This window comes from Saccopteryx bilineata, chromosome 5, assembly GCF_036850765.1.
Source record: "Saccopteryx bilineata isolate mSacBil1 chromosome 5, mSacBil1_pri_phased_curated, whole genome shotgun sequence".
Taxonomy (NCBI): domain Eukaryota; kingdom Metazoa; phylum Chordata; class Mammalia; order Chiroptera; family Emballonuridae; genus Saccopteryx; species Saccopteryx bilineata.
The window spans coordinates 132,869,716-132,895,697 of NC_089494.1; the positions used below are offsets into that span (position 1 = coordinate 132,869,716).

At 40.1% G+C, this 25,982-nt stretch overlaps 1 protein-coding gene across 1 annotated transcript; it reads right to left on the reverse strand.

Moving 5' to 3' along the window:
* Window positions 1-747: 747 nt before the first annotated feature.
* LOC136306548 (lysozyme-like protein 1) lies at window positions 748-25,358 on the reverse strand. The gene is made up of 4 exons (XM_066233058.1): window positions 25,220-25,358; window positions 24,557-24,715; window positions 1,610-1,688; window positions 748-814 (listed from the first exon to the last, which is right to left on the reverse strand). The coding sequence occupies exons 1-4, from the start codon at window positions 25,356-25,358 to the stop codon at window positions 748-750; spliced, it is 444 nt and encodes a 147-aa protein (XP_066089155.1).
* Window positions 25,359-25,982: the final 624 nt, after the last annotated feature.

Genomic DNA, 25,982 nt, shown 5'->3' on the forward strand with positions numbered 1-25,982 from the left:
GGGCCGGTAGGGGGGCAATCCTGCATGGAGCAGAGAATGCTGGGAGTATCTCTTTGAGACTTGAGCTCCCAAGTCCACGTGTTCCATGGAATAAAACATCCTTTAGCTAGTCAGGTCAGTTTCCTGACCAAACTAATAAAATCTTCAGGTCTGTGCCTGGAAACAACTTTGTCTTGAGGATATAGCATGGTTTTTTAATTTGATGGATTCATTTAAATGTATGTTGCACTAACATGGGGAAATCTCTGGCCATTGGGAATAAGAGCTGCAACTGCACCTATTTGACTGCATTTGAGCGCCCATCGGGGCTTCCCAGAGGAAATAGGAACATGCTCTCTGGGCATGCTGAACTGCAGAAGGATTGTGTGTTCACTGACCAGGAGAAGAACGACCTCACGCTCCTGAACACAAGTCAGCATGCTAATTTGTAAACGAATGGTTACCTCAAGGTCACGGGAATCAGGATTCCTTTCAATAAAGAGAAGTTTGTCCCCCAGGGGTTGGAACTTTTTATAGGTGACTTTTCCAGTCTTAACATTGTGCTTTTATGATATCATTGAAACAGAGATAGGATGGAGTCAAGACATTTAAATGCAAATATTTATTTTCTTAAAAATACAGCTTCGTTTTCCCTCTCCAACCCTGAGAAGGAATGTTGGGAGAAAGGTAACAAGACAACAGGAGAATTTTGACATTCATTACATATTCTAGGGAGTTGCAAAGCGTCCATGGTCTAATTCCAGCTCACTAAACATTACATCCTCTTTTCCACTTAGCCAGGTCCCTTCCCTCACAGTGTTTCTTCCAGCCTTGCCTGAGGAGGACAAAGGAGCAGAAACAACAGAAAAGAGCATGACAATCCAGGTATTCTTAGGTACAAAAATGGCAGAGAACACAAATGACCTGCAGTGTCCAGGATTTAGTTTTATTTGACCCTGAGATCTAAGGACTCTATCCTTTTGCGTGTGAAGACTTAGCTTTCTCCAGCTTTTCTTTGCGTCATTATTTGCCTCAGCAACAAGGAAGAAATTTTTATAAAGATGGGACTTTTAGTTTGACACCCATTTCTCTGAACACTGGGTTCCCCACATGGGTGATCTAATTAACCATGTTCTCAAGAAGCACAGCCTAGAGATGAGAGTGTGCATCACTAAACACAATTCTAGGGAAGTGTCCTGTTTACTTATCATGTACCTGACATGGTAATTTTCTTCTCACTGATGTTTGTCTCTCTCTCCTTACAAAATGTGACTGCTGCCCTCCAAATCTTATCCCAGTCTAGAAGACCCAAGCTTTCTTTCCTCTGATGTCTGACTTCATTGAGGCTTTTACAGATCACATTGAACAGCAACTCTTTTTTCCCCATTTTTTGGAGTGTGAAAAACCATTGAAAATGATCATGACTCAATACCATCGCTCCTCCCTGTACAAATGCCTTCCACTGTATTCCTGCACACCCACACTCTGATGAAGGGCATAGATGAGTCACATTAACACCACTGTTGGACCACTCTGCATAGGCGTTTGTAAATGTCCATGCGGCCATGATAAATGGACACACAGCAGTGTTGCCCATGTCAGACTAAGTCTTCCAAAGGAAGTTTCTTACCAATAGTCCATCCCTTCTGTCTCTCTAACAATGATCTTGGCACAGATAATTGCATACACCAGGTCGTCATTGAGCAAGGCTGCAAAAGAGAAGAAGTATAGAGTTAGCTAAGATTTTGCTATTTGAGATTTTTCATCCCTTTTCTCATTGCTCTTTTGGAACAGGAGATTTGGAAGAACTATGAGCCATACTCTTAGTTTTGTTGAGCTTCTTGGCAAATCAAAGAATTTCTTTTGTTTCCACATCATCCATATCTTGGATTTCTTGAAGTTTCTGTGGAATAGATCAGTCCTGGAGAGTTTTTGAAATTGTGTTTAGAGATGACACAACAGCAGACTGTTTCTTATGTCCTGAAGAAATATACAAGACAGGACAGTACAATGTTTTCTTTGCTAGAATTAATTTGACATAGAAGATCTCTATGTGTTAAACTTTGTCTATTGTAACTTTCCAGTTTGTGTATTAAAAAATAATTTATCCAAAGTGTTTTTACATGCAGAAAATTTTAAGCTTCATGTCAAATACATCAATCTTTGCTTTTATTATTTTTATGTGGCTTATATTATTTTTATTATTATTTCAGACATAATAATCATTTCAGTTGAAAATGTACTAATATCAGCATTCTTTCCTGCTCACCCAGAAGTGGCTTCAAAGTTTTTCCCAACACAAACATGACAGAAAGAAGCATTAAAGTCCAATGTCACTTCTGTTGCAGATTGGGTTCTCGGGAAGCAGATCCAAAGAGGGGGTTGGGGTACAAGGTATTTATCAGGGACCCACACATGTGCAAGCAATGGGGCAGAAGCAGGATTGGACAGATGGAAATGTCCACCTCTGATACAGGTCATTCAAAGCCCCAGCTGATGCTGGGAGCTGGGAAGTGAATGTTGTCCATCAGAGCTGCTCATATCAGGTCCAAGTGGCCAGGTCTCTAAGTCTCTGCCTCACTTGGGCAGTGGGTGTGGGTGTGGGCCCAAAGGACTAGCCTTGGGTGGGCGGTGGCTCTGACAACTGAGGCACACCCTAAAGGAGGGGCCATGCAGACTACAGACACACACATGCAGCTGAGGCCAGTGTCTTCCCTTCCAGAGAGATCTAAGCAGCCCATCTCCATGCCAACCGCAACCACCAACCAAAGACTGAAAAACCCATGCCACCTGATGTCATTTCCGTTTACCAGTTTAAAAAGAATTTTAAAGAATTGGGCAATGCTTGATGTTGACAATGACGAATGCGGTAGGCTCTCCTGAGTTCTTGCTGGTGGGAGTGCAGGGGGTTCAACTTTTTAGGAAAGCGACTCCAAAGCCTTGGAGCAGTTCTTATCCTTTCATTCAGTAATTTTGCTTCCTGGATCTCTCCCCCAAGGTAATAATCATGAATTCAAAGATTTATTCACAAAATGGTTTACTGTTGTTTTATTTACAAGAGAAAATTTACTTCCAAATGGAAGGCATCGAATTGCCTCGTAATTACAATGTTCACATTAATAATTCCTCTATATAATGAAATAAGGAGCCATTTAAATCATATTTTTATAAGATTTAATAACTGAAAAATACTCCCAATACAAAGTGAGCAATATTGTAAAAAATTCTGTTTCAAGTTGTACGGTCCAATATGGTAGCCAATACCTACAGGTGACTATTAAAGTCTAAGTAACAGATACAGTTAAAGATTCCCGTTCCACAGTTGCTTTTCCTACATTTCAGATGTTTTCTAGCACCTTTCACATGGTTAGTGATTCTCATATTAGATAATGCTGATAGATAACATTCTTATCAACTCAAACTGTTAGAGGATATTGTTACAAAGAAAAAAAAAGTCATTGACTCACCACTATTTTAAGAAAGATTAGCTCTTAAATTGTGTAATCACCACTGTTTTTAAATTATCACTGTATATTTTCTAAATCTTTTATAATAAAGATACATTATTTCTGTTATCAGAAAAAAATAACCAAAGAGTATAATGTAGCCTAAAAGGTTGCACTTTGATGGGATATTATAATATCACATTATTTTGTAACGCAGTTGAAAAGGAAAGTATTCCTCAAGTATGCTAATTATGCTGCTTTCTCAGAAGGCTTACCTAGAGGATAAAGGGAGTGATAGATTTCTTTTTAGCAAATTCATTCTTAATGTGGCTTATTTTTAATTCAAAACAAAAATGTATTAACCAGGAGAAAGTTAGCAAAAAACAAAAACTGTAATCTATATAAATAGTATCAAATTGAGTTTTTGCTTTCTATAAAAATGTTTGCCTTGGTTTTGGAGAGATAAGTATTTAGAATAATAATAGTTATAACTAATAGCTAACCTTTATAAAACTTACTATATGTCAGGCATATAGCAAGTCTCTGTTAGTCCTCAAACAGCCATATGGGTGGGCTCCATTATTGTGCCTATATTATAGATCAAACTCACCCAGTAAATGAGGCTTAAAATCTATACTGCTCACAAAAATTAAAGGATATTCCTTTTTTTCCCATTTATTATTATTATTAATTTTAATGGGGTGACATTGATAAATCAGAGTACATATGTTCAGAGAAAACAACTCCAGGTTATTTTGACACTTGATTATGTTGCATACCCATCACCCAAAGTCAAATTCTCTTCTGTTACATTCTATCTGGTTTTCTTTGTGCTCCTCCCCCAGCCCCCAATGCTCCGTAACTACCACCCTCTTTTTTTTTTTTTTTTAAATTTTTTTTTTAATTCTTTTAATTTATTCATTTTAGAGAGGAGAGGGAGAGACAGAGAGAGAGAGAGGAGAGACAGAGAGAGAGAAGGGGGAGGAGCTGGAAGCATCAACTCCCATATGTGCCTTGACCAGGCAAGCCCAGGGTTTCGAACCGGCGACCTCAGCATTTCCAGGTCGACGCTTTATCCACTGCGCCACCACAGGTCAGGCACTACCACCCTCTTGTCCATGTCTCTGAGTCTCATTTTTATGTCTCACCTATGTATGAAATCATATAGTTCTTAGTTTTTTCTGATTTACTTATTTTACTCAGTATAATGTTATCAAGGTCCATCCATTTTGTTGTAAATGATCAAATGTCATCATTTCTTATGACTAAGTAGTATTCCATTATATATATGTACCAAAGCTTTATAATCCACGCATCCTCTGACGGACACTTGGGCTGTTACCAGATCTTCGCTATTGCGAACAATGCTGCCATAAACATGGGGTTGCACTTATTCTTTTGAAACAGTGCAATGGTGTTCTTGGGGTATATTTCTAAAAGTGGGATAGCTGGGTTAAAAGGCATTTCAATTTTTAATTTTTTGAGGAATCTCCATACTGTTTTCCACAGTGGCTGCATCAGTCTGCATTCCCATCAGCAGTATAGGAGGGTTCCCTTTTCTCCACATCCTCACCAGCACTTATTCTGTGTTGTTTTGTTGATGAGCGCCATTCTGGTTGGTGTGAGGTGATATCTCATTGTGGTTTTAATTTGCATTTCTCTAGTGATTAGTGATGTTGAGCATTTTTTCATATGCCTATTGGCCATCTGTATGTCCTCTTTGGAGAAGTGTCTATTCATTTCTTTCGCCCATTTTATGATTGAATTGTTTGTCTTCCTGGTGTTGAATTTTACAAGTTCTTTATAAATTTTGGTTATTAACCCCTTATTAGACGTATTGCCGAATATGTTCTCCCACTGTGTAGTTTGTCTTTTTATTCTGTTCTTATTGCCTTAGTTGTGCAAAAGCTTTTTAGTTTGATAGAGTCCTATTTGTTTATCCTATCTTTTATTTCACTTGCCTGTGGAGATAAATCGGCAAATTTATTGCTGCGACAGATGTCGAAGAGCTTACTGTCTATGTTTTCTTCTAAGATGCTTATGGTTTCACAGCTTACATTTAAGTCTTTTATCCATTTTGAGTTTATTTTTGTGAATGGTGTAAGTTGGTGGTCTAGTTTCATTTTTTTGCAGGTAGCTGTCCAATTTTCCCAACACCGTTTGTTAAAGAGGCTGTCTTTACACCACTGTATGCTCTTACCTCCTTTGTCAAATATCAGTTGTCCATAAAGCTGTGAGTTTCTTTCTGGGTTCTCTTTTCTGTTCCATTGATCTCTATGCCTGTTCTTATGCCAGTACCAGGCTGTATTGAGTAGAATGGCCTTGTAGTATAACTTGATATCAGGAAGTGTGATACCTCCCACTTTATTCTTCCTTTTGAAGATTGCTGAGGCTATTCATGTTCTTTTTTGGTTTCATAAAATATTTTGGAATATGTGTTCTATAACTTTGAAGTATGTCATTGTTATTTTAATTGGTATTGCATTGAAATTATAAATTGCTTTGGGTAATATAGACATTTAAGTGATGTTTATTCTTCCTAATCATGAGCACGGCAGTATATGCTTCCACTTGTTATATCTTCCTTTATTTCTTTTATTAATGTTTTGTAATTTTCCGAGTACAAGTCTTTAATCTCCTTGGTTAAATTTACCCCTAGGTACTTTATTTTTTTTGGTTGCAATAGCGAAGGGGATTGTTTCCTTAATTTCTCTTTCTGACAGTTCATTGTTGGTGTATAAAAATGAGTCTGATTTCTGAGTATTAATTTTATATCCTGCCACCTTGCTGAACTCATTTATCAGGTCCAGTAGTTTTTTGACTGAGACTTTTGAGTTTTCTATTGTACATACAATATCATATCACCTGCAAATAATGATAATTTTACTTCTTCTTTTCCAATTTGGATGCATTTTATTTCTTCTTCTTGTTTAATTGCTGTGGCTAGGACTTCCAGAACTATGTTGAATAATAATTTTATTTGAGTCCTCTCTCTCTTTTTCTTGGTGAGTCTGGTAAAAGGTTCATCAATCTTGTTTACCTTTACAAAGAACCAGCTCTTGGTTTCATTGATCCTCTGTATTGTTTCTTTAGCCTCTATGTCATTTATTTCTGCTCTGATCTTTATTATTTCCTTCCTTCTACTACCTCTGGGCTTTACTTGCTGTTCTTTTTCTAGTTCTTTTAGATGCAGGGTCAAGTTGTTTGAGCTTTTTCTAGCTTCTTGAGGTATGACTGCAGTGCTATGAACTTCCCCCTCAGGAGTGCCTTTGCTGTGTTCCATAAATTTCGAGTTGATATATGCTTATTATCATTCATTTCTAGGAATTTTTTATTTCTTTTTTGATCTCATTGTTAATGCATTTGTTATTTAAAAACATGCTATTTAGTTTTCAAGTGTTTGAGTATTTTTCAGTTTTTCTGTTGTGGTTGATTTCTAGTTTCATGCCATTGTGATCAGAGGAAATGCTTGATATGATTTCAATTTTCTTAAATTTGTTGAGACCACTTTTGTGCCCTAACATGAGGTCTATCCTAGAGAATGTACATGAGCACTTGAAAAGAATGTATAATCTGCTGTGTTAGGGTGAAAGGTTCTGAAGATATCTATTAAATGGAGTTGATCTAGTATGTCCTTTAAGTCTGCTGTTTCTTTGTTAATTTTCTTTCTTTAGGATCTATCTAGTGATGTTAGTGAGGTATTGAGATCCCCTACTATTATAGTATTGCTGTTGATCTCACCCTTTATATCCATCAAAGTCTGCTTTATATATTTGGGTGCTCCTATATTAGGTGCGTAGACATTTATAATGGTTATATCTTCCTGTTAGATTGCTCCCTTTATCATTATATAATGACCTTTTTTTTCTTTACAGAGACAGAGAGAGAGTCAGAGAGAGGGTTAGACAAGGACAAACAGACAGGAATGGAGAGACGAGAATCATCAATCATTAGTTTTTTGTTGTGTGTTGCAACACCTTAGTTGTTCATTGATTGCTTTCTCATATGTGCCTTGATCGCTGGCCTTCAGCAGACCAAGTAACCCCTTGCTTGAGCCAGTGACCTTGGGTGCAAGCTGGTGAGCTTTTGCTCAAATCAGATGAGCCCACATTTAAGCAGGTGACCTCGGAGTCTTGAACCTGGGTCCTCTGCATCCCAGTGCGATGCTCTATCCACTGTACCACCGCCTGGTCAGGGTGTAGTGACCTTCTTAATCTCTTAGTATAACCTTTGTTTTAAAGTCCATTTTGTCTGATATAAGTATTGCTACCCCAGCTTTTTTTTTCATTTCTAATTGCATAAAATATTTTTTCCATCCTTTTACCTTCAGTCTATGTGCATCTTTTGTTTTAAGGTGTGTCTCTTATAGACAGCATATGCCTGGGTCCTGTTTTCTTATCCACACAGCTACCCTATGTCTTTTGATTGGATTATTTAATCTATTTACATTTGAGGTTATTATTGATATGTATTTGTTTATTGCCATTTTATTCTTTAAAGCTGTATTCCTCTTTTACTATATTCTTTTTCCCCTTTGATCTGTTTACAACAGGCCCATTAGCATTTCTTGCAGCCTTGGTTTGGTAGTAGTGAATTTCTTGAGTTTTTTCTTGTCTGGAAAACTTTTTATTTCTCCTTCAATTTTTTTTTTTTTTTTTACAGGGACAGAGAGAGAGTCAGAGAGAGGGATAGATAGGGATAGACAGACAGGAACAGAGAGAGATGAGAAGCATCAATCATCAGTTTTTTGTGGCAACACCTTAGTTGTTTATTGATTGCTTTCTCACATGTGCCATGATTGTGGGCCTTCAGCAGACTGAGTAACCCCTTGCTTAAGCCAGCAACCTTGGGTCCAAGCTGGTGAGCCTTTTGCTTATGCCAGATGAGCCCGCGCTCAAGCTGGCAACCTCAGGGTCTTGAACCTGGGTCCTTCTGCATCCCAGTCCAACGCTCTATCCACTGCACCACTAGCTGGTCAGGCTCTCCTTCAATTTTAAATGATAGTCTTGCTGGATAAAGAAGTCTTGATTGTAGACTCTTGTTCTGCATTACTTTAAATATTTATTGCCATTCCCTTTTGGCCTCAAGTGTTTCTATTGAGAAGTCAGAAGTCATCCTTATGGGGGCTCCTTTGTAGGTGATAGTCTTTCTTTCTCTAGCAGCTTTTAATAATTTCTCTTTATCACTTAGCTTTGGTATTTTAATTATGATGTGTCTTGGTGTAGATTTCTTTGGGTTTCTCTTTAATGGAGTTCGCTGTGCTTCTTGATCTTGTGAGACTTTTTTCTGCATCAATTTAGGAAAGTTTTCAGCTATGATATGATTGCACAAAGTCTCTATCCCTTGTTCTTTCTCTACTTCTTCAGGAACCCCTATGATGCAAATGTTATTTCTCTTCATGTTGTCACAGAGCTCTCTTATAGTTTCCTCAGACTTTTTGAGTCTCTTTTCTTTTTTCTGCTGTGCTTCCATGTCTTCATTTATCTTTTCCTCTAACTCACTGATTTGATCCTCAGCTTTATCTGTCCTGCTTTTAATTCCTTCCATTGTGGTCTTCATTTCTGATATTATATGTGATCTCTGATTGATTCTTTTTTATTATTTCAATGTTCCTTTTTACATTTTCTATGACTTTATTTAGGTCAGGGGTCCCCAAACTTTTTACACAGGGGGCCAGTTCACTGTCCCTCAGACCATTGGAGGGCCGGACTATAAAAAAAAACTATGAACAAATCCCTATGCACACTGCACATATCTTATTTTAAAGTAAAAACAAAACAAAACAAAACAGGAACAAATACAATATTTAAAATAAAGAACAAGTAAATTTAAAACAACAAACTGACCAGTATTTCAATGGGAACTATGCTCCTCTCACTGACCACCAATGAAAGAGGTGCTCCTTCTGGAAGTGCAGCAAGGGCCAGATAAATGGCTTCAGGGGGCCGCATGCGGCCCGTGGGCCATAGTTTGGGGACCCCTGATTTAGGTGTTTGTAATGACCATCTATTGTTGTTCTAAGATTTTAGCATTCTAACAATCATTATTTTAAACTCTGAATCTGATAATTTGGTGATATCTGACTTATTCAGGTCTTTCTCTGGGGATTTCTCTTGATTCATTTGGGTTGCATTTCTCTGCCTTCTCATTTTGTCTGTGTATAAGAAGGGTTTGCCCACTGGAGTCCAATGGGTGTTGCCTCTGTGCTCCCCAGGTGTGGTGTATCTGCAGGCCCACCACCCCCTCTTCCACTACTACCTAGGGTGTTCAGGTATGGGTGTTGCCGGTGCCAGCCCTCTGGGGCTGTCACTGCGGTTTTGCCTCTCATCCACGGGAGGAGCTGTGATCACATGCCTGGGTCTACAGGCCTCAGCATCCATTGCCTTCGCCCCGCTCCCACAGGTGGCATTATGTGCCATGACTGGGCTGTAAGCCTCGGCACTGCAGGCAGCTGTGAGCACTTTTGCTCAGCTATGGGTCTCCACCTGTTTATGGGCTTTTGCCTGGCCCCCATGGGAGGAGTCTTCTTGAGGGTCAGCTGCAAGTCTTGGCTCTGCTGGCTGGGCTGGCCTGTGTGCTCATGCTCAGTCACAGGTCTTCGCCTGTCATGGCTTTCACCCCACTCTTGTTGGAGGAGCTTGCTTGGGTCAGCTGCAAGCCTTAGCTCTGCGGGCTGGGCGGGGCTGCAAACCCTTGTGCCCTTGCTCAGTGGCAGGTCTGCCCCTTCCAGGGCTCCCACCCTTCCCCCTCAGGCAGGATTGCAGGTTGGCCGCAGCTGGGCCTGACCACTTTTGCGTGTCCCCTTCACCCCCGCTGGGCAAGACTGAGCTCACACCCGGGCCTTCGTCATGGCCGGACAGCTTCTGTCCTTGCCTATGGAACCACGCCTCCATGTCCCACCACTGCTTGCCCTCCAGTGAGCCCTCAGCCATGTGGGTGGGGGTGCTGCAGCTCAGACAATAACACTCCATATTGTAGTCCCAAAAGTTCCCTCCTTCTAAGCGACTCTGCTCTGAGTGCCACAGAAGAGCTTTTTTGGCTGGTATCCTGCTTCCTTTCACTGGTATTGCTGTTTCCAGGGGAAATGTTTGCTTCAGATTTGGGGAGTGACTCATCCCAGGTGTTAGGGTGGCTGTTCCTCAAAGTGTTTCTCCCTGTGCCTCCTAGATTACACTCTCTTCCCACTGCTCCGGTCCTCTCCTCTCTCCTGTCCACTGGAGCCCCAGGTGGGTGGTTGTGAGAGAGGTTTTCTGCACGGTCCCTTTAAGAAGAATCCTGAGTCTGAGAAGTCAGATTCTTTCTCACAAACAGTATCCTGACTTGTTTCGCAGCTAAATACTGTCCGTATGCCTCTTCTAAGCTCTGGGGCTGCAGGTTGGGGCTTTGTTCCTGGGGCTCAGGACCCTTCCCTCTTTGCTGAACTCACTTCCCGCCATGCAAGTCTCTCTGGGCTGCTGTTTGCTCCTGGGAGCTGAGCAGCTCTCTTCACGTTTCTGCTTTTCCCACCAGTCTCATTGTGGCTTCTTCAGTGTTCCTTGGTTAAAGAGTCCTCTTAGTTTAGTCCAAAGTTGGTTTTTCCAGATGATGGTTCTTTTTTTTTTTTTTTTAATAAATTTTTATTAATGGTAATGGGATGACATTAATAAATCAGGGTACATATATTCAAAGAAAACATGTCTAGGTTATTTTGTCATCAAATTATGTTGCAAACCCCTCGCCCAAAGTCAGATTGTCCTCCGTCACCCTCTATCTAGTTCTCTGTGCCCCTCCCCCTGCCCCTAATTCTCTCCCTCCCTCCCTCCCTCCCATGTCCTTCCTCCCCCCCCACCCTTGGTAACCACCACACTCTTGTCCATGTCTCTTAGTCTCATTTTTATGTTCCACCAATGTATGGAATCATGTAGTTCTTGTTTTTTTCTGATTTACTTATTTCACTCCTTATAATGTTATCAAGATCCCACCATTTTGCTGTAAATGATCTGATGTCATCATTTCTTATGGCTGAGTAGTATTCCATAGTGTATATGTGCCACATCTTCTTTATCCAGTCTTCTATTGAAGGGCTTTTTGGTTGTTTCCATGTCTTGGCCACTGTGAACAGTGCTGCAATGAACATGGGGCTACATGTGTCTTCACGTATCAATGTTTCTGAGGTTTTGGGGTATATACCCAGTAGAGGGATTGCTGGGTCATAAGGTAGTTCTATTTGCAGTTTTTTGAGGAACCACCATACTTTCCTCCATAATGGTTGTACTACTTTACAGTCCCACCAACAGTGAATGAGGGTTCCTTTTTCTCCACAGCCTCTCCAACATTTGCTATTACCCGTCTTGTTGATAATAGCTAATCTAACAGGAGTGAGGTGGTATCTCATTGTAGTTTTCATTTGCATTTCTCTAATAACTAATGAAGCTGAGCATCTTTTCATATATCTGTTGGCCATTTGTATCTCTTCCTGGGAGAAGTGTCTGTTCATGTCCTCTTCCCATTTTTTTATTGGATTGCTTGTTTGTTTGTTGTTGAGTTTTATGAGTTCTTTGTAAATTTTGGATATTAGGCCCTTATCTGAGCTGTCGTTTGAAAATATCAGTTCCCATATAGTTGGCTGTCTGTTTATTTTGATATCAGTTTCTCTTGCTGAGCAAAAACTTTTAATTCTGATGTAGTCCCATTCATTTATCTTTGCCTTCACTTCTCTTGCCATTGGAGTCAAGTTCATAAAATGTTCTTTAAAACCCAGGTCCATGATTTTAGTACCTATGTCTTCTTCTATGTACTTTATTGTTTCAGGTCTTATATTTAGGTCTTTGATCCATTTTGAATTAATTTTAGTACACGGGGACAGGCTGTAGTCGAGTTTCATTCTTTTGCATGTGGCTTTCCAGTTTTCCCAACACCATTTGTTGAAGAGGCTTTCTTTTCTCCATTGTGTGTTGTTGGCCCCTTTATCAAAGATTATTTGACCATATATATGTGGTTTTATTTCTGGGCTTTCTATTCTGTTCCATTGGTCTGAGTGTCTATTTTTTTGCCAATACCATGCTGTTTTGATTATTGTGGCCCTATAATATAGTTTAAAGTCAGGTATTGTAATGCCCCCAGCTTCATTCTTTTTCCTTAGGATTGTTTTGGCTATTCGGGGTTTTTTATAGTTCCATATAAATCTGATGATTTTTTGTTCCATTTCTTTAAAAAATCTCATAGGGATTTTGATGGGAATTGCATTAAATTTGTATATTGCTTTGGGTAATATGGCCATTTGGATTATATTTATTCTTCCTATCCAAGAACAAGGAATATTTTTCCATCTCATTGTATCTTTTTCGATTTCCCTTAACAATGCTTTGTAATTTTCATTATATAGGTCCTTTATGTTCTTTGTTATGTTTATTCCTAGGTATTTTATTTTTTTTGTTGCAATCGTGAAGGGGATTATTTTTTTGAGTTCGTTTTCTAATATTTCATTGTTGGCATATAGAAAGGCTATGGACTTTTGTATGTTAATTTTGTATCCTGCGACCTTACTGTATTGGTTTATTGTTTCTAATAATCTTTTTGTGGAGTCCTTCGGGTTTTCGATGTATAGGATCATATCATCAGCAAAAAGTGATAGCTTTACTTCTTCTTTTCCGATATGGATGCCTTTTATTTCTTTGTCTTGTCTGATTGCTCTGGCCAGAACTTCTAGCACCACGTTGAATAAGAGTGGAGAGAGTGGACAACCCTGTCTTGTTCCTGATTTAAGGTAGAAAGTCCTCAGTTTTATGCCGTTTAATAGGATGTTGGCTGATGGTTTATAATATATGGCCTTTATCATGTTGAGATATTTTCCTTCTATACCCATTTTGTTGAGAGTCTTAAACATAAAATTGTGTTGTATTTTATCAAAAGCTTTTTCTGCATCTATTGATAAGATCATGTGGTTTTTGTTCTTTGTTTTGTTGATTTGGTGTATTACGTTAACCATTTTGCGTATGTTGAACCATCCTTGAGATTCTGGGATGAATCCCACTTGATCATGATGTATTATTTTTTTAATATGTTGTTGTATTCGGTTTGCCAGTATTTTGTTTAGTATTTTAGCATCTGTATTCATTAGAGATATTGGTCTGTAGTTTTCTTTCTTTGTGCCATCCTTGCCAGGTTTTGGTATGAGGGTTATGTTGGCCTCATAAAATGTGTTTGGAAGTATTGCTTCTTCTTCAATTTTTTGGAAGACTTTGAGTAGAATAGGAACCAAATCTTCTTTGAATGTTTGATAGAATTCACTAGTATAACCGTCTGGGCCTGGACTTTTATTTTTGGGGAGATTTTTAATAGTTTTTTCTATTTCCTCCCTGCTGATTGGTCTGTTTAGGCTTTCTGCTTCTTCATGACTCAGTCTAGGAAGGTTGTATTGTTCTAGGAATTTATCCATTTCTTCTAGATTGTTGTATTTGGTGGCATATAATTTTTCATAGTATTCTACAATAATTCTTTGTATATCTATGATGTCTGTGGTGATCTCTCCTCTTTCATTTTGGATTTTATTTATTTGAGTCCTGTGTCTTTTTTCCTTGGTGAGTCTTGCCAAGGTTTTGTCAATTTTGTTGATCTTTTCAAAGAACCAGCTCCTTGTTTTATTGATTTTTTCTATAGTTTTTCTGTTCTCTATTTCATTTATTTCTGCTCTGATTTTTATTATCTCCTTTCTTCGGCTGGTTTTGGGTTGTCTTTGTTCTTCTTTTTCTAGTTCCTTAAGGTGTAAAGTTAAGTGGTTTACTTCGGCTCTCTCTTGTTTGTTCATATAGGCCTGAAGTGATATGAACTTTCCTCTTATTACTGCTTTTGCTGCATCCCAGAGATTCTGATATGTCGTATTTTCATTTTCATTTGTCTGTATATATCTTTTGATTTCTGCGCTTATTTCTTCTTTGACCCATTCATTTTTTAGAAGTATGTTGTTTAGTTTCCACATTTTTGTGGGTTTTTCCCCCTCTTTTTTGCAGTTGAATTCTAGTTTCAAGGCTTTATGATCAGAAAATATGCTTGGTACAATTTCAATTTTTCTAAATTTGCTGATATTGTCTTTGTGGCCCAACATATGGTCAATTCTTGAGAATGTTCCATGTACACTAGAGAAAAATGTATACTCTGTCGCTTTGGGATGAAGTGTCCTGTAGATGTCTATCATATCCAGGTGTTCTAGTATTTCGTTTAAGGCCACTATATCTTTATTGATTCTCTGTTTGGATGACCGATCTAGAGCCGTCAGCGGTGTATTGAGGTCTCCAAGTATGATTGTATTTTTGTTAGTTTTTGTTTTAAGGTCAATAAGTAGCTGTCTTATATATTTTGGTGCTCCTTGGTTTGGTGCATATATATTAAGGATTGTTATGTCTTCTTGATTCAACTTCCCCTTAATCATTATGAAATGACCATTTTTGTCTCTGAGTACTTTTTCTGTCTTGTAGTCAGCATTATTAGATATGAGTATTGCTATGCCTGCTTTTTTTTGGGTGTTGTTTGCTTGGAGTATTGTTTTCCAGCCTTTCACTTTGAATTTGTTTTTATCCTTGTTGCTTAGATGTGTTTCTTGTAGGCAGCATATAGTTGGATTTTCTTTTTTAATCCATTCTGCTACTCTGTGTCTTTTTATTGGTAAGTTTAATCCATTTACATTTAGTGTAATTATTGACACTTGTGGGTTCCGTACTGCCATTTTATAAATTGCTTTCTGTTAGTTTTGTATCTAGTTTGATTCTTCTCTTTTGTTTTTCTATCATTTGTTTTTGTTTGTTTGTGTTCCATACTTCTTTCCTCTGTTGCTTCCTTTTTTAAGTCAAGTGTTTTTGTGGTGGTTTTTTTAAGGGTGGTTACCATTAAGTAATGAAAAGGGTACCTACCATATTCATTGTAGTACCCTATCTTATAAGTATTTCTGCACTTCATCATCCTTTGCTACTGTTAATCTCCATCCTCTCCCCCCTTTTTTTCCTTTGTTGTCACAGTTTAAGTTTGGTTTTATTGTGTTCTTGGTGGAGCTGTTACTTGTGGTGTTGTTTTCTTTTGTTCTTTGAATCTGGTTGGAAAACCCCCCTTAGTATTTCCTGGAGTGGGGGCTTTCTGTTGATAAATTCTCTCATCTTTTCTGTATTTGTGAATGTTTTTATATCTCCTTCATACTTGAAGGATAGCTTTGATGGGTATAGTATTCTTGGCTGAAAGTTCCTCTCTTTCAGGGCTTTAAATATTGGGGTCCACTCTCTTCTAGCTTGTAGAGTTTCTGCTGAGAAATCTGATGATAATCTAATAGGCCTTCCTTTATATGTTGTTCTCTTCTTTTCCCTGGCTGCCTTGAGAATTTTTTCTTTGTCATTGGTTTGTGTCATCTTTATTATGATGTGCCTTGGAGTGGGTTTGTTGGGGTTAAGAAAACTTGGTGTTCTGTTTGCTTCTTGAATTTGAGGCTTTAGTTCCTTCCACAGGCTTGGGAAGTTCTCGTCTATTATTTGTTTGAGTATATTCTCCATTCCATTTTCTTTCTCTTCTCCCTCTGATATACCTATTATTCTTATGTTATTCTTTCTGATGGAGTCAGACAATTCCTGTAGGGCTTTCTCGTTTTTTATTATTTTTGAGTCTCTTTCTTCTTCTCTCTGTTGTGCCTCAAGTTGTTTGTCTTCTATTTCACTAATCCTATCTTCAATCTGGGCTGTTCTGTTAGCTAAACTTGTTACCTCGTTTTTCAGCTCGTGAATTGAGTTTTTCATTTCTGTTTGATTTGTTTTTATAGTTTCAATTTCCTTGGTAATATATTCTTTGTGTTCATTGAGTTGTTTTCTGATCTCCCTATATTGCCTTTCTGTGTTTTCTTGTATATCTCTGAGTATTTTTAAGATTTCTATTTTAAATTCTCTGTCATTTAGCTCCAAGGCTTCCAATATGTTAAGTCTTTTCTCCATAGATTTTTCCACATCTATTTGTGTTACCTCTCTTTCTTTTGTATCCATAATATTTGATTTCCTCTTTCTTATCGGCATCTGAGGGTGGTCTTATTGATAGCACACAGGCGCACTTCCTTGCGGTTTGAAAGAACGTCCCTGTGGTAGATTCCTCCACACCCTCGTCTCTCAGATTCAAGTGATAACAGTCCTTTCGCTATCAGTTTGTGTGGAACTCCAGAATGCTCCGAGGATAAATTTTTCTGTTTCTAGTTGATAAATTTGTTGTGATTTAGGGGAGAGCTGTCGGACGCGCTGCTCACGGCGCCATTTCCGTGACGTCCTAATCGATGATGGTTCTTAAAATTAGGTTGTAATCTACTTTGGTTCTGGGAGGTGGAAGTTGGTATGTCTGCCTACTCCATCGCCATCTTGCCACTCTCCCAAGGGATATTTCAAAATGAATATGAAGCAATGGAATATCCCCTAATTTTTGTGAGCAGTATATTATATTCACTATTTTCTTCCAATAGAGACACTTAAGGAATGAGTTCCACTTATGGAGTACTGTATGCTAATGAAGTTGAAATTAATAATATAAGTGCTTTACAATTTTTAAAGTAATTATTCATTTATTATGAGATTCCCCAAACTTAGATGCTTGATATCTGATACATGTTCAAATTACATAGACACACTTATGTGGTGTGCTTGCTAAGTGCTGCAACACTCTGGTTTGCGTTTGGAAGTGGTTGGATTCTGTTTCCAGGAGAAATGGGTTCACGGGGGTCTCAAGGGGTGGGAAGGACACATTTTCCATAGCGGCGAAGAAGCAGACAGCGTTTTATTACACTAGGATGGGAGTGCACCCGGGCATGCCCACAGAGAGCAAGGCTAGTATCTGGCTAAGGGCAGGTTGCTTGGCTGCCCATGCTGTGTGACTGTGGTAGGAGGACTGGGTTCCAGAGACCCAGGTCATGGAGCCCAGGTAAGTTGTTTGCCAGCCTTCTGTTTGGTTATAGCATTTTGTGGTACAACTGAGATGCTTCAAAGCACTAGTTAGGACTTGGGATTTGCTTAAGGTAATACATAACTTGGCATTTGCTTAAGGTAATATGTTAAGGCTGTGGGGCTGGGAAAGAAAGAGCCTAGAGCAGAGCTGATATGGGAAAACACAACAGGATGGCCACAGAGGGACAGCAGAGGGGCAGGAATGTGTTCAGGCAGCAAGTGTTCATACCGAGCCATGCCAAGGATTGCTTCTGCTCAATTGACTTTAAGTAGTTGATTTCATTCAATCAAACATGAATAAGGAAAGGGTTATGTTGAATGGCAAAGTGTTATTCAATTGAACAGTCTACTTTCCTCCATCCAACAGCAGAGAAATCAGCAATCTGCATGAAAAGAACCACTATTTCCACTTGTTTGTTAGCTCTGCATCAAGCTTGTCCCTTCTCAGCTTTCTCCTGCATCCCACTAAAACATTACTGCCATGCCCACAGTTCACACCTCTTTCCCCTTGCTAAAGTGACAAGGCCAACTCAGACACCAGGCTGATGAGAAATAGAGATCAATATGCATCAACTAGACTTGATGGAGGTGGCAATAATCACCTTCTTTTTCTTAGACACCTCTTACTTTAAAGAGGTCTATGATGTTGGGAGAAAATAAAAATTGTTATTATAATATTATGTGATGTATATGTGTGTATACACACACATATATAAATATGTTTATATTCCTATGTGTGTACAGATAACAAATATTCTGTCCAAATATTTTGGAGAAGGTAGGCAGGAGTTTTAGGAATGTAGTTTGGTATGGAAGTGAGGGATTCTGCAGCCTCAAAAACGGATACAAATCTTGGCCCGTTGGCTCAGCGGTACAGCATCTGTCTGGCATGTGAAAGTCCCATGTTTGATTCCTGGTCAGGGCACACAGGAGAAGTGCCCATCTGCTTCTCCAACCCTCCCACTCCCCTTCTGTCTGTCTGTCTGTCTGTCTCTCTTCCCTTCCTGTAGCCTTGACTTGAACGGTTCAAGCAAGTTGGCCCCAGGTGCTGAGGATGGCAGCAGGCCTCACCTCAGGTGCTAAAATAGCTGGGTTGCTGAGCAATGAAGCAAAGCCCCAGATGGGTAGGGGGCTTGCTGGGTGGATCCCGATTGGGGTACATGCAGGAGTCTGTCTCTCTGCCTCCCCACCTCTCACTTAATAATAATAATAATAATAATAATAATAATAATAAAAACAGACATGAGGTGCATGTATACAGTATATACATGCAGTATAATGTACCTTGTAAACGTACCCTAAAACTAAGTTATTTTGGGGTTCTCATAACAAATGTCCCCACTGTAATTTATGGAACAGAATTATATTGTCTGTAATTAAAGACTCCCTCTGAGGGATGCTAGTCACTATGGGGGAATTATGATACAAAATCAGCATCTTGTTTTCTGTTTTAAAGCTGTCCCTAACTAATCCCATACTCTTTATGATGGGAAACAGATGTGCACATTCTTTTACCTCTTGCCACGAATCATCCAATATTCTAATTTCTAGACTCCAAGGTTGTCTTGTAGATATATATGTGCCCCATACTTCCTTACCTCGAACTAAATCGAACAATATTAAATGATTATTATATTAAACTGTATGTAAAATCAAACACAGTCATGATAGGATAGCAAGTTTTTCTCTTCTACTGCAAACGACTAGAAAACTAGACAAACTATAGAAAAGCATAATTTTCAGACATTACACAGCATATAATGCGGAATCATGATTCTTAAAAGATGGAAACTGAACAAGGTGAGCTTTGTGATTGCTACAACTTTCTGCCCAGAGGCACTGTCCAGATCAGGAAGGCAGAACACAAGCAGGAGATAGCAATCTAAATGGAGGAGAACAGCTCAGAGGCCAGGACAGCTGGACTTTGTAGTGAACAGTTTCTGAGAGGTAAAAGCTACCTGGAAAAGATTCCCAAAAATCTACATCAGAATTCCACTGACAAAGGAACTAAGAAGTACAAATTTCCAGTGCTAAAAACAGTCATGGGGATATAAAATACAGCAAAGGGAAACAGTCAACAGTGTTGTAATAAGGGTGTATGGTGTCAGACGGGTACTAGACTTATGGAGCTTTGCTGACCCTTGGTCTCAACATTCCTATTGAAAAGCAGAGGTTTGTTGACCTGGATATAAAAGCAACACCTAACTAATTATGTTTTGTCTGTAAGAAACCCATGATAGATACAAAGTAAAAGAATGAAAAGAAGGTTGAATAAACTATATTACTGTCAGCAAAAGCCGATTTTAGGATAAGAAATAGAGTGTCTGTAAAGTCATGGTGCACTTTTGACTGGTCACAGGAAAGCAACAAAATATGATAGAAATGTGAAATCTGCACCAAATAAAAGGAAAACCCTCCCAGTTTCATACCTATTCAGTGCAGTTCAATGTGGGCTCACACATTTTTAGAGCTCCTTAGGTAGCTATCCCGTATAGCCTCTACAGACTCGTCACTGACTGATGGCCTACCAGAACGGGGTTTCTCCACCAAACTGCCAGTTTCCTTCAACTGCTTATCCCACCAAGTAATGTTATTCCTATGTGGTGGTGCTTCGTTATAAACGCGACGATATTCACGTTGCACTTTGGTCACGGATTCGAATTTGAATTTTTTTTTTTTGTATTTTTCTGAAGTTAGAAACAAGGAGGCAGTCAGACAGACTCCTGCATGTGCCTGACCGGGATCCACCTGGCATGCCCACCAGAGGGCAATGCTCTGCCCATCAGGGGCGTTGCTCTGTTGCAACCAGAGCCATTCTAGTGCCTGAGGCAGAGGCCACAGAGCCATCCTCAGCACCCAGGTCAACTTTGCTCCAATGGAGCCTTGGCTGCAGGAGGGGAAGAGAGAGACAGAGAAGAAGGAGAGGGGGAGGGGTGGAGAAGCAGATGAGCACTTCTCTTGTGTGCCCTGGCCGGGAATCGAGCCCAGGACTCCTGCACATCAGACCAATGCTCTACCACTGAGCCAACCGGCCAGGACTGCGGATTTGAATTTAGCGAGCCACAGAACACACTGAACTTTCCTCTGTACTGTCCACATTTCGACTGGCATGGTCGTGGGCTGCTCCGCTGTATACACGGTGTTCCGTCATCATCTGCGCATGCACACATGCTGCCACATCATCCGACAGAAATTGGGAGGGTTTTCCTTTTATTTGGTGCAGATTTCTATCATGTTTTATTGCTTTCCTGTGACCGGTCAAAAGTGCACCATGACTTTACAGACACACTGTATTATCAAAGTTAAGGAGCGACATTGACTTTAATGATAAAAGGTTCAGTGCACCAGGAAGACACAGCAGTCCTCCTATATGTATTGTACCTGGGAACGCTGATTTCCTTTCTGGATGTTCTAGGGAAAGATCTTTTTTTTAATTTTATTTTAATTTATTATTATTATTTTTGCTTATTTGGGTTTTGGCAGAATTCAGTTATTTGTGGTTGTAGGACTAAGGTCCCTATTTCTTTGCTGAATGTTGGTGGAGGGCCATTTCCAGTTTCTCTAGGCCCCCTAAATCCTGTGACTTATGGCCCTTTTTTTCCAGCAATGAGGGGTTGAATATCTCATATTTTGAATCTCTTCTTCTTCTGTTGTCATCAAATCTTTCTCTAACCACATCTGGGAAAAATTCTCTATTTTTAAAGACTTGAGATCAGATTGGGTCCACCCAGGTACCTAGGATAACCTCTCCCTCTCAAGGTCAGTACCCCTAGAAACATTTGCAAAACCTCTTTGGCCATGTAAATGAACATATTCACAGGTTTCAGAAATTAAGGAAGGAACATTCCTTAGGAGGCCATGTGGGACCTACCATTGGAGGTAATGCACCTGTCCAATCACCATGTTCAATGGAAAGACTCCATTGACAAACTCTGAGGAAATGCTAATGAGATTGACCACGATGGGAAGGAGTTTAAAAGTCCTACCTGCAGGAAAAGTGAAGATAATAGATGTTTTAGCCCAGAAGATAGTAAATTGAAGATGAGAAATATCTACCAATAATTTTAAATATTAAATATGTTTCTATGCATAAAACAGAGCAATCTTGTTTTGAATAAATCCAGAATGAAAAAGTAGGATTAATAGAAGAAAGCTATAAGGAGATAGATTTTGGTTCACCAAAAGAATGTTCTAAATTAAGGGCTGATCAATGATTGGGTGATCTTCCCCTGGAAGTAGTGAGCATTTTATTAATGTAGGGATAATTTACTAGATATATTAACATATTGTTCAATCATTTCTGCATGCCAACATATATATTGATCCTCTTGTATGTGTCAAAAAGAAGTTAAATTTTATTTCCTACTCCTAAAGAATTTGCCATATAATATTTTATGATTCTTTGTTTTTACCCTTGATCTTCATTCCCCAGAAATGGATTTAACAGTGGGCGCACCAGGCGTGCACCAGGCCCCGACTTATGAAAGGCCCCGCAAAACCCCAACTTTACACTTTTTTTCTAATGACACCAAGTTTGGTTTCAGATGTGCAATTTTAACATTAATAGTACATAATAGTTTTTATTTATTTAAAAATATGGTTAACATGTATTTTTATTTTTCCTGTCTCTCTCTCTTTTTTTAAGGGGCCCAATATTTTATTCTGTGCCCGGGGCCTCAACCAACCTTAATTTGCTTCTGTCATTTCCTCCATTTATTTATTTAATGAATAGTTAGTGAGTTCCAACAATGGCCAGGTACCATTCTAGGAACTGAGGATCATTAGTGATCAAAACAGATAAAATTCCTGTGTTTTCTAAGCTTACATTTTAGAAGGGGTACAAAAAAGATAGTCATTGGCTGAGCTCTGTCCTTCTGCTACTGAATACCTCTTGCATCAGTCCCTTCTCCGTGCTCCACCCTTGACCATTGTCAGCCCTTTAGTCTCTCACTTTAACAGTGGGAGTGGCATTTAAATAATCCCCATTTTAATCTCTCTCACACCCTGCCTGCAGATTAAGTGTTCTGAAACAACGCTTCATTAACTAACCTCTCTTGGGTTCCTCTTGCAAGCAGAAATGAGTATGTGCTCCTTAGCCTGGCTTCCAAGGTCCTTGATGGTCAAGTAGTTGTCTACCTTTCCGACCACATGTCCTGTTAGCTGCTTTCACGTCTCCTTTGCCCCAGATAGGAAAACAGTTTCTCCTCTCCCTGTTTATATCCACACATCCTCACAGACACTACTTTGTTTTTGTTCCTCTATCCTGGAAGGACTTCTCTCTCTCTGAACAGCCAAACCTTATCTATTTTCCAAGTCTCACATCAAATATCATGATGTCTACAAAACTTTCCATGATTTTCTTGACAATACCTCTTTCCTCTGAAACCCACAACACTCGACCCGCACCTGTTTATAGGGCCACACATAACTTCTCATGAGCATGGGTTCTCCTCCCCAGGGCCAGAATTCATGACTGATGCATTTTGCTATTTTACTCAATTGTTTGCACATATGCATTTCTTAGATTGTTAAAGTTGAAGATTTGGTAGTTTTTGGGCAGATAAAATATATTTTGCTCACTTTGTTAAAGATGGCGCTGTCCACATGGAAGCCCATTGCCCAGGTGATGATATTAATTGCCCTTCTTGCTTGGGATGGGTGTTATTATGTTAATGTGTGTTGGGGGAGGGCTTTCACGCCAAAAGGTTTTTTTTTTTTAATTTAATTTTTTTTTTTTTACAGAGACAGAGAGTCAGAGAGAGGGATAGACAGGGACAGAGAGAGATGAGAAGCATCAATCATCAGTTTTTTGTTGTGCGTTGCGACACCTTAGTTGTTCATTGATTGCTTTCTCATATGTGCCTTGACCGTTGGCCTTCAGCAGACCAAGTAACCCCTTGCTGGAGCCAGCGAGCTTGGGTCCAAGCTGGTGAGCTTTTGCTCAAACCAGATGAGCCCGTGCTCAAGCTGGTGACCTTGGGGTCTCGAACCTGGGTCCTTCCACATCCCAGTCCGACACTCTATCCACTGTGCCACTGCCTGGTCAGGCCCAAAAGGTTTTAAGAGGAAGAAAGATTACGTTGTTCTGGGGAAGAGTGATTATGTCCTAGGAGGAGCCCATGCTGGAGGAGAGCAGAGAAAGGCCACATGGAGGAGAAGAGAGGCAGCTAAGATGGTGGAGTGCTGAAGGAGAAGCCAGTTTGTGCAGAGTTTGTGCAGAGAGAAGGAGATGGGGAACGAGGTGAATGGGGCTGGTGAGCTAGAAACTTTGATTCTAGAAAACTTGGATAAATCCGTGGCTTTGGGAGCCCTGAATGGAAAGGGAAGTGTTTTCCCACTGTGTGTATTTCTTGCCCACTGGGTGCAAGCTAAGATTAAAGCTAACGACCCACCAGTTCTTGGCTCCGTTGTTTTATTACCATCTGCTTGAATCAAATGCAAACCTGCATGGGCCAGACGGCTGTGATGGTGGCCGTGGCTACTGGCTTTATAGTAGTGAACTCAAGCTCTGTTTCTACTTTTGAAGAAAAGCTATGTCAAGTGTATTTATTTGTCTCATTCTGTACAAACAGGCAGATACTGGATCTTTTGAGTGAATCATTTACGGGAAGTAGTTGGCACACAGTTTTCTCCTTTTTGGGATGTTTAATTTTTCTATCCATGAAAGGGTAGTAAGGTCACTTGTCTATCCCACCGTTTTTATGGTGGACTTTAAAAAAATCATCCTACACCTGACCAGGATATAGCGCAGTGTATAGAGCATTGGTCTGGAAAGCTGAGGACCTAGGTTCAAAACCTTGAGGTCGCTGGCTTGAGCAAGAGGTCACTTGCTCTTCTGTAGCCCCCCAGTCAAGGCACATATGAGAAAGTAGTCAATGAACAACTAAGGTACCACATAAAAATTAATGCTTCTCATTTCTCTCCTTTCCTGCCTATCTCTGCCTGTCTGTTCCTCAGTCTCGCTCTCTCTCTTGCTAAAAAAACAAAAATAACAAACTTCCTAGAAGGCATAAATCAGTAATTGGACAATTAGGCCACAGGGTCAGGAGTGTTACCTTAGGAACTGTTGAATTGGCCTAGTGGTATAAACCTACTTGCACATATGAACTTCAAATTTTAGTGAAAGCAGAAAATGGGTGGATATTCTATTCTTAGCTCTCATGCCTTTGTCCCCAAGGATGAAGATCAGAACTGTACCTGAGCAGGTAATGTGGCAGTAGTTCTTTTCTTGGAATTCTGCGCGTCTGCACCACGTATCACTGTTTACCTGGAAAATGCCATAGTCGATGCTTCCGTCCTTCAGGAACTTCTGAGCCGTGCTGTTGAAGTGGCTCTCATAGTACGCCATGCAGATCCCTGGAGGGGGAAAGTCAGAGATGCCCAAAAAGAAATGCATCGTACCCTCTAGCCCTATCTTAGGGGAGCGTTCCCTCACATATACTACAGTGATGCTCTGCTTCCAATAACCCTGGGGAGGGTCGGGGAAGGCAGCACAGCCGTTGGGCACATGACAGGCAAGAATGGCACACTTAACTCATGTCTAGTCTGTGGCCAAGTCTGGTCTAGACTAAAAGTCACATCTGCCCCAACAATGCCTGCAAGGGTAGCATTGTTTTCTCCTTCCTTTGCTAGAGTCATGAGTACAGGACTCCAGAAGTTGGGCATGAGGGGCAAGGGAAAGCAGAGGGGCTCCAGAGAGGAGCTGTTGATGAGAACATGTGAGCCCCTAGCGGACACCCCTGGTGGGGCAGAGTAGAGAAAAACTGGGAACAAGTAAATAGAAGTGGATGTGGATGGGGCCTTTGATATCTTGAGGGAGAGATCAAGGGTAGAAAGAGAACAGGAAGGAAAGAATCTTACAGTTTCCAAGGCTAAAGCCCTTGTAATTGTCCAGGCCAGCCCTTGAAAATATTTTTGCCAGTTTACAGCGAGTGTAGACTTTAGACTCAGTGACTGTGGCCAGGCAGCCAATCAGGGCCAAGATGCTGGCAGCCCTCATCCTGGGGCCTGTGGGGGCAGAACCTGTCAAAGAATGAATAGAAGACCAGGTCAGACAACCTTGCTTTGTCCTGAGACTAAGTCTGTCACCAACGAGAACTTCAACATCTGCCGGCCTCGGATGTGGAAGGCCAGACTTAGGGAATAAACCCAAGTACGGAGAGGACACAGCACAGGCAAGGAAGGAGTGCAGGTTCTCCCTTTAAGAGTTACTTTCAAGTAAATGCTGTGTTCCTAGGATCAGGACAGCAAAGAATTCAATCTTCCTTTGTCCATCCTGCTGGAAACCACAGAGGCAATATATTTCTAAAGGTTTCCCATTAATGGTATGAATTGGGGGAAACACAAATACAAAGAGTTAGGCATTCCCTTTAGGTGCAGAGACAGACTCCATTTCAGCCAGAGATGAAGTCCAGCTCAACTTACTCAGTTTGTGCTGGGCAGCTCCCACGAGCCTGCCGCCCATGAGGCCGTTTCTGTTTCCTCCCGGCACAGGCGATCCTGTCTTCAGAGCCTTTAGAAGAAGAATTCTAGCTCTTGTGTCTCCAACTGCCTAGAGATTCTAGAATTCCATTCTTGGAATTGAGGGGTAATGGCATTCTGGGCCTTCCTACCTCTCTTTTCT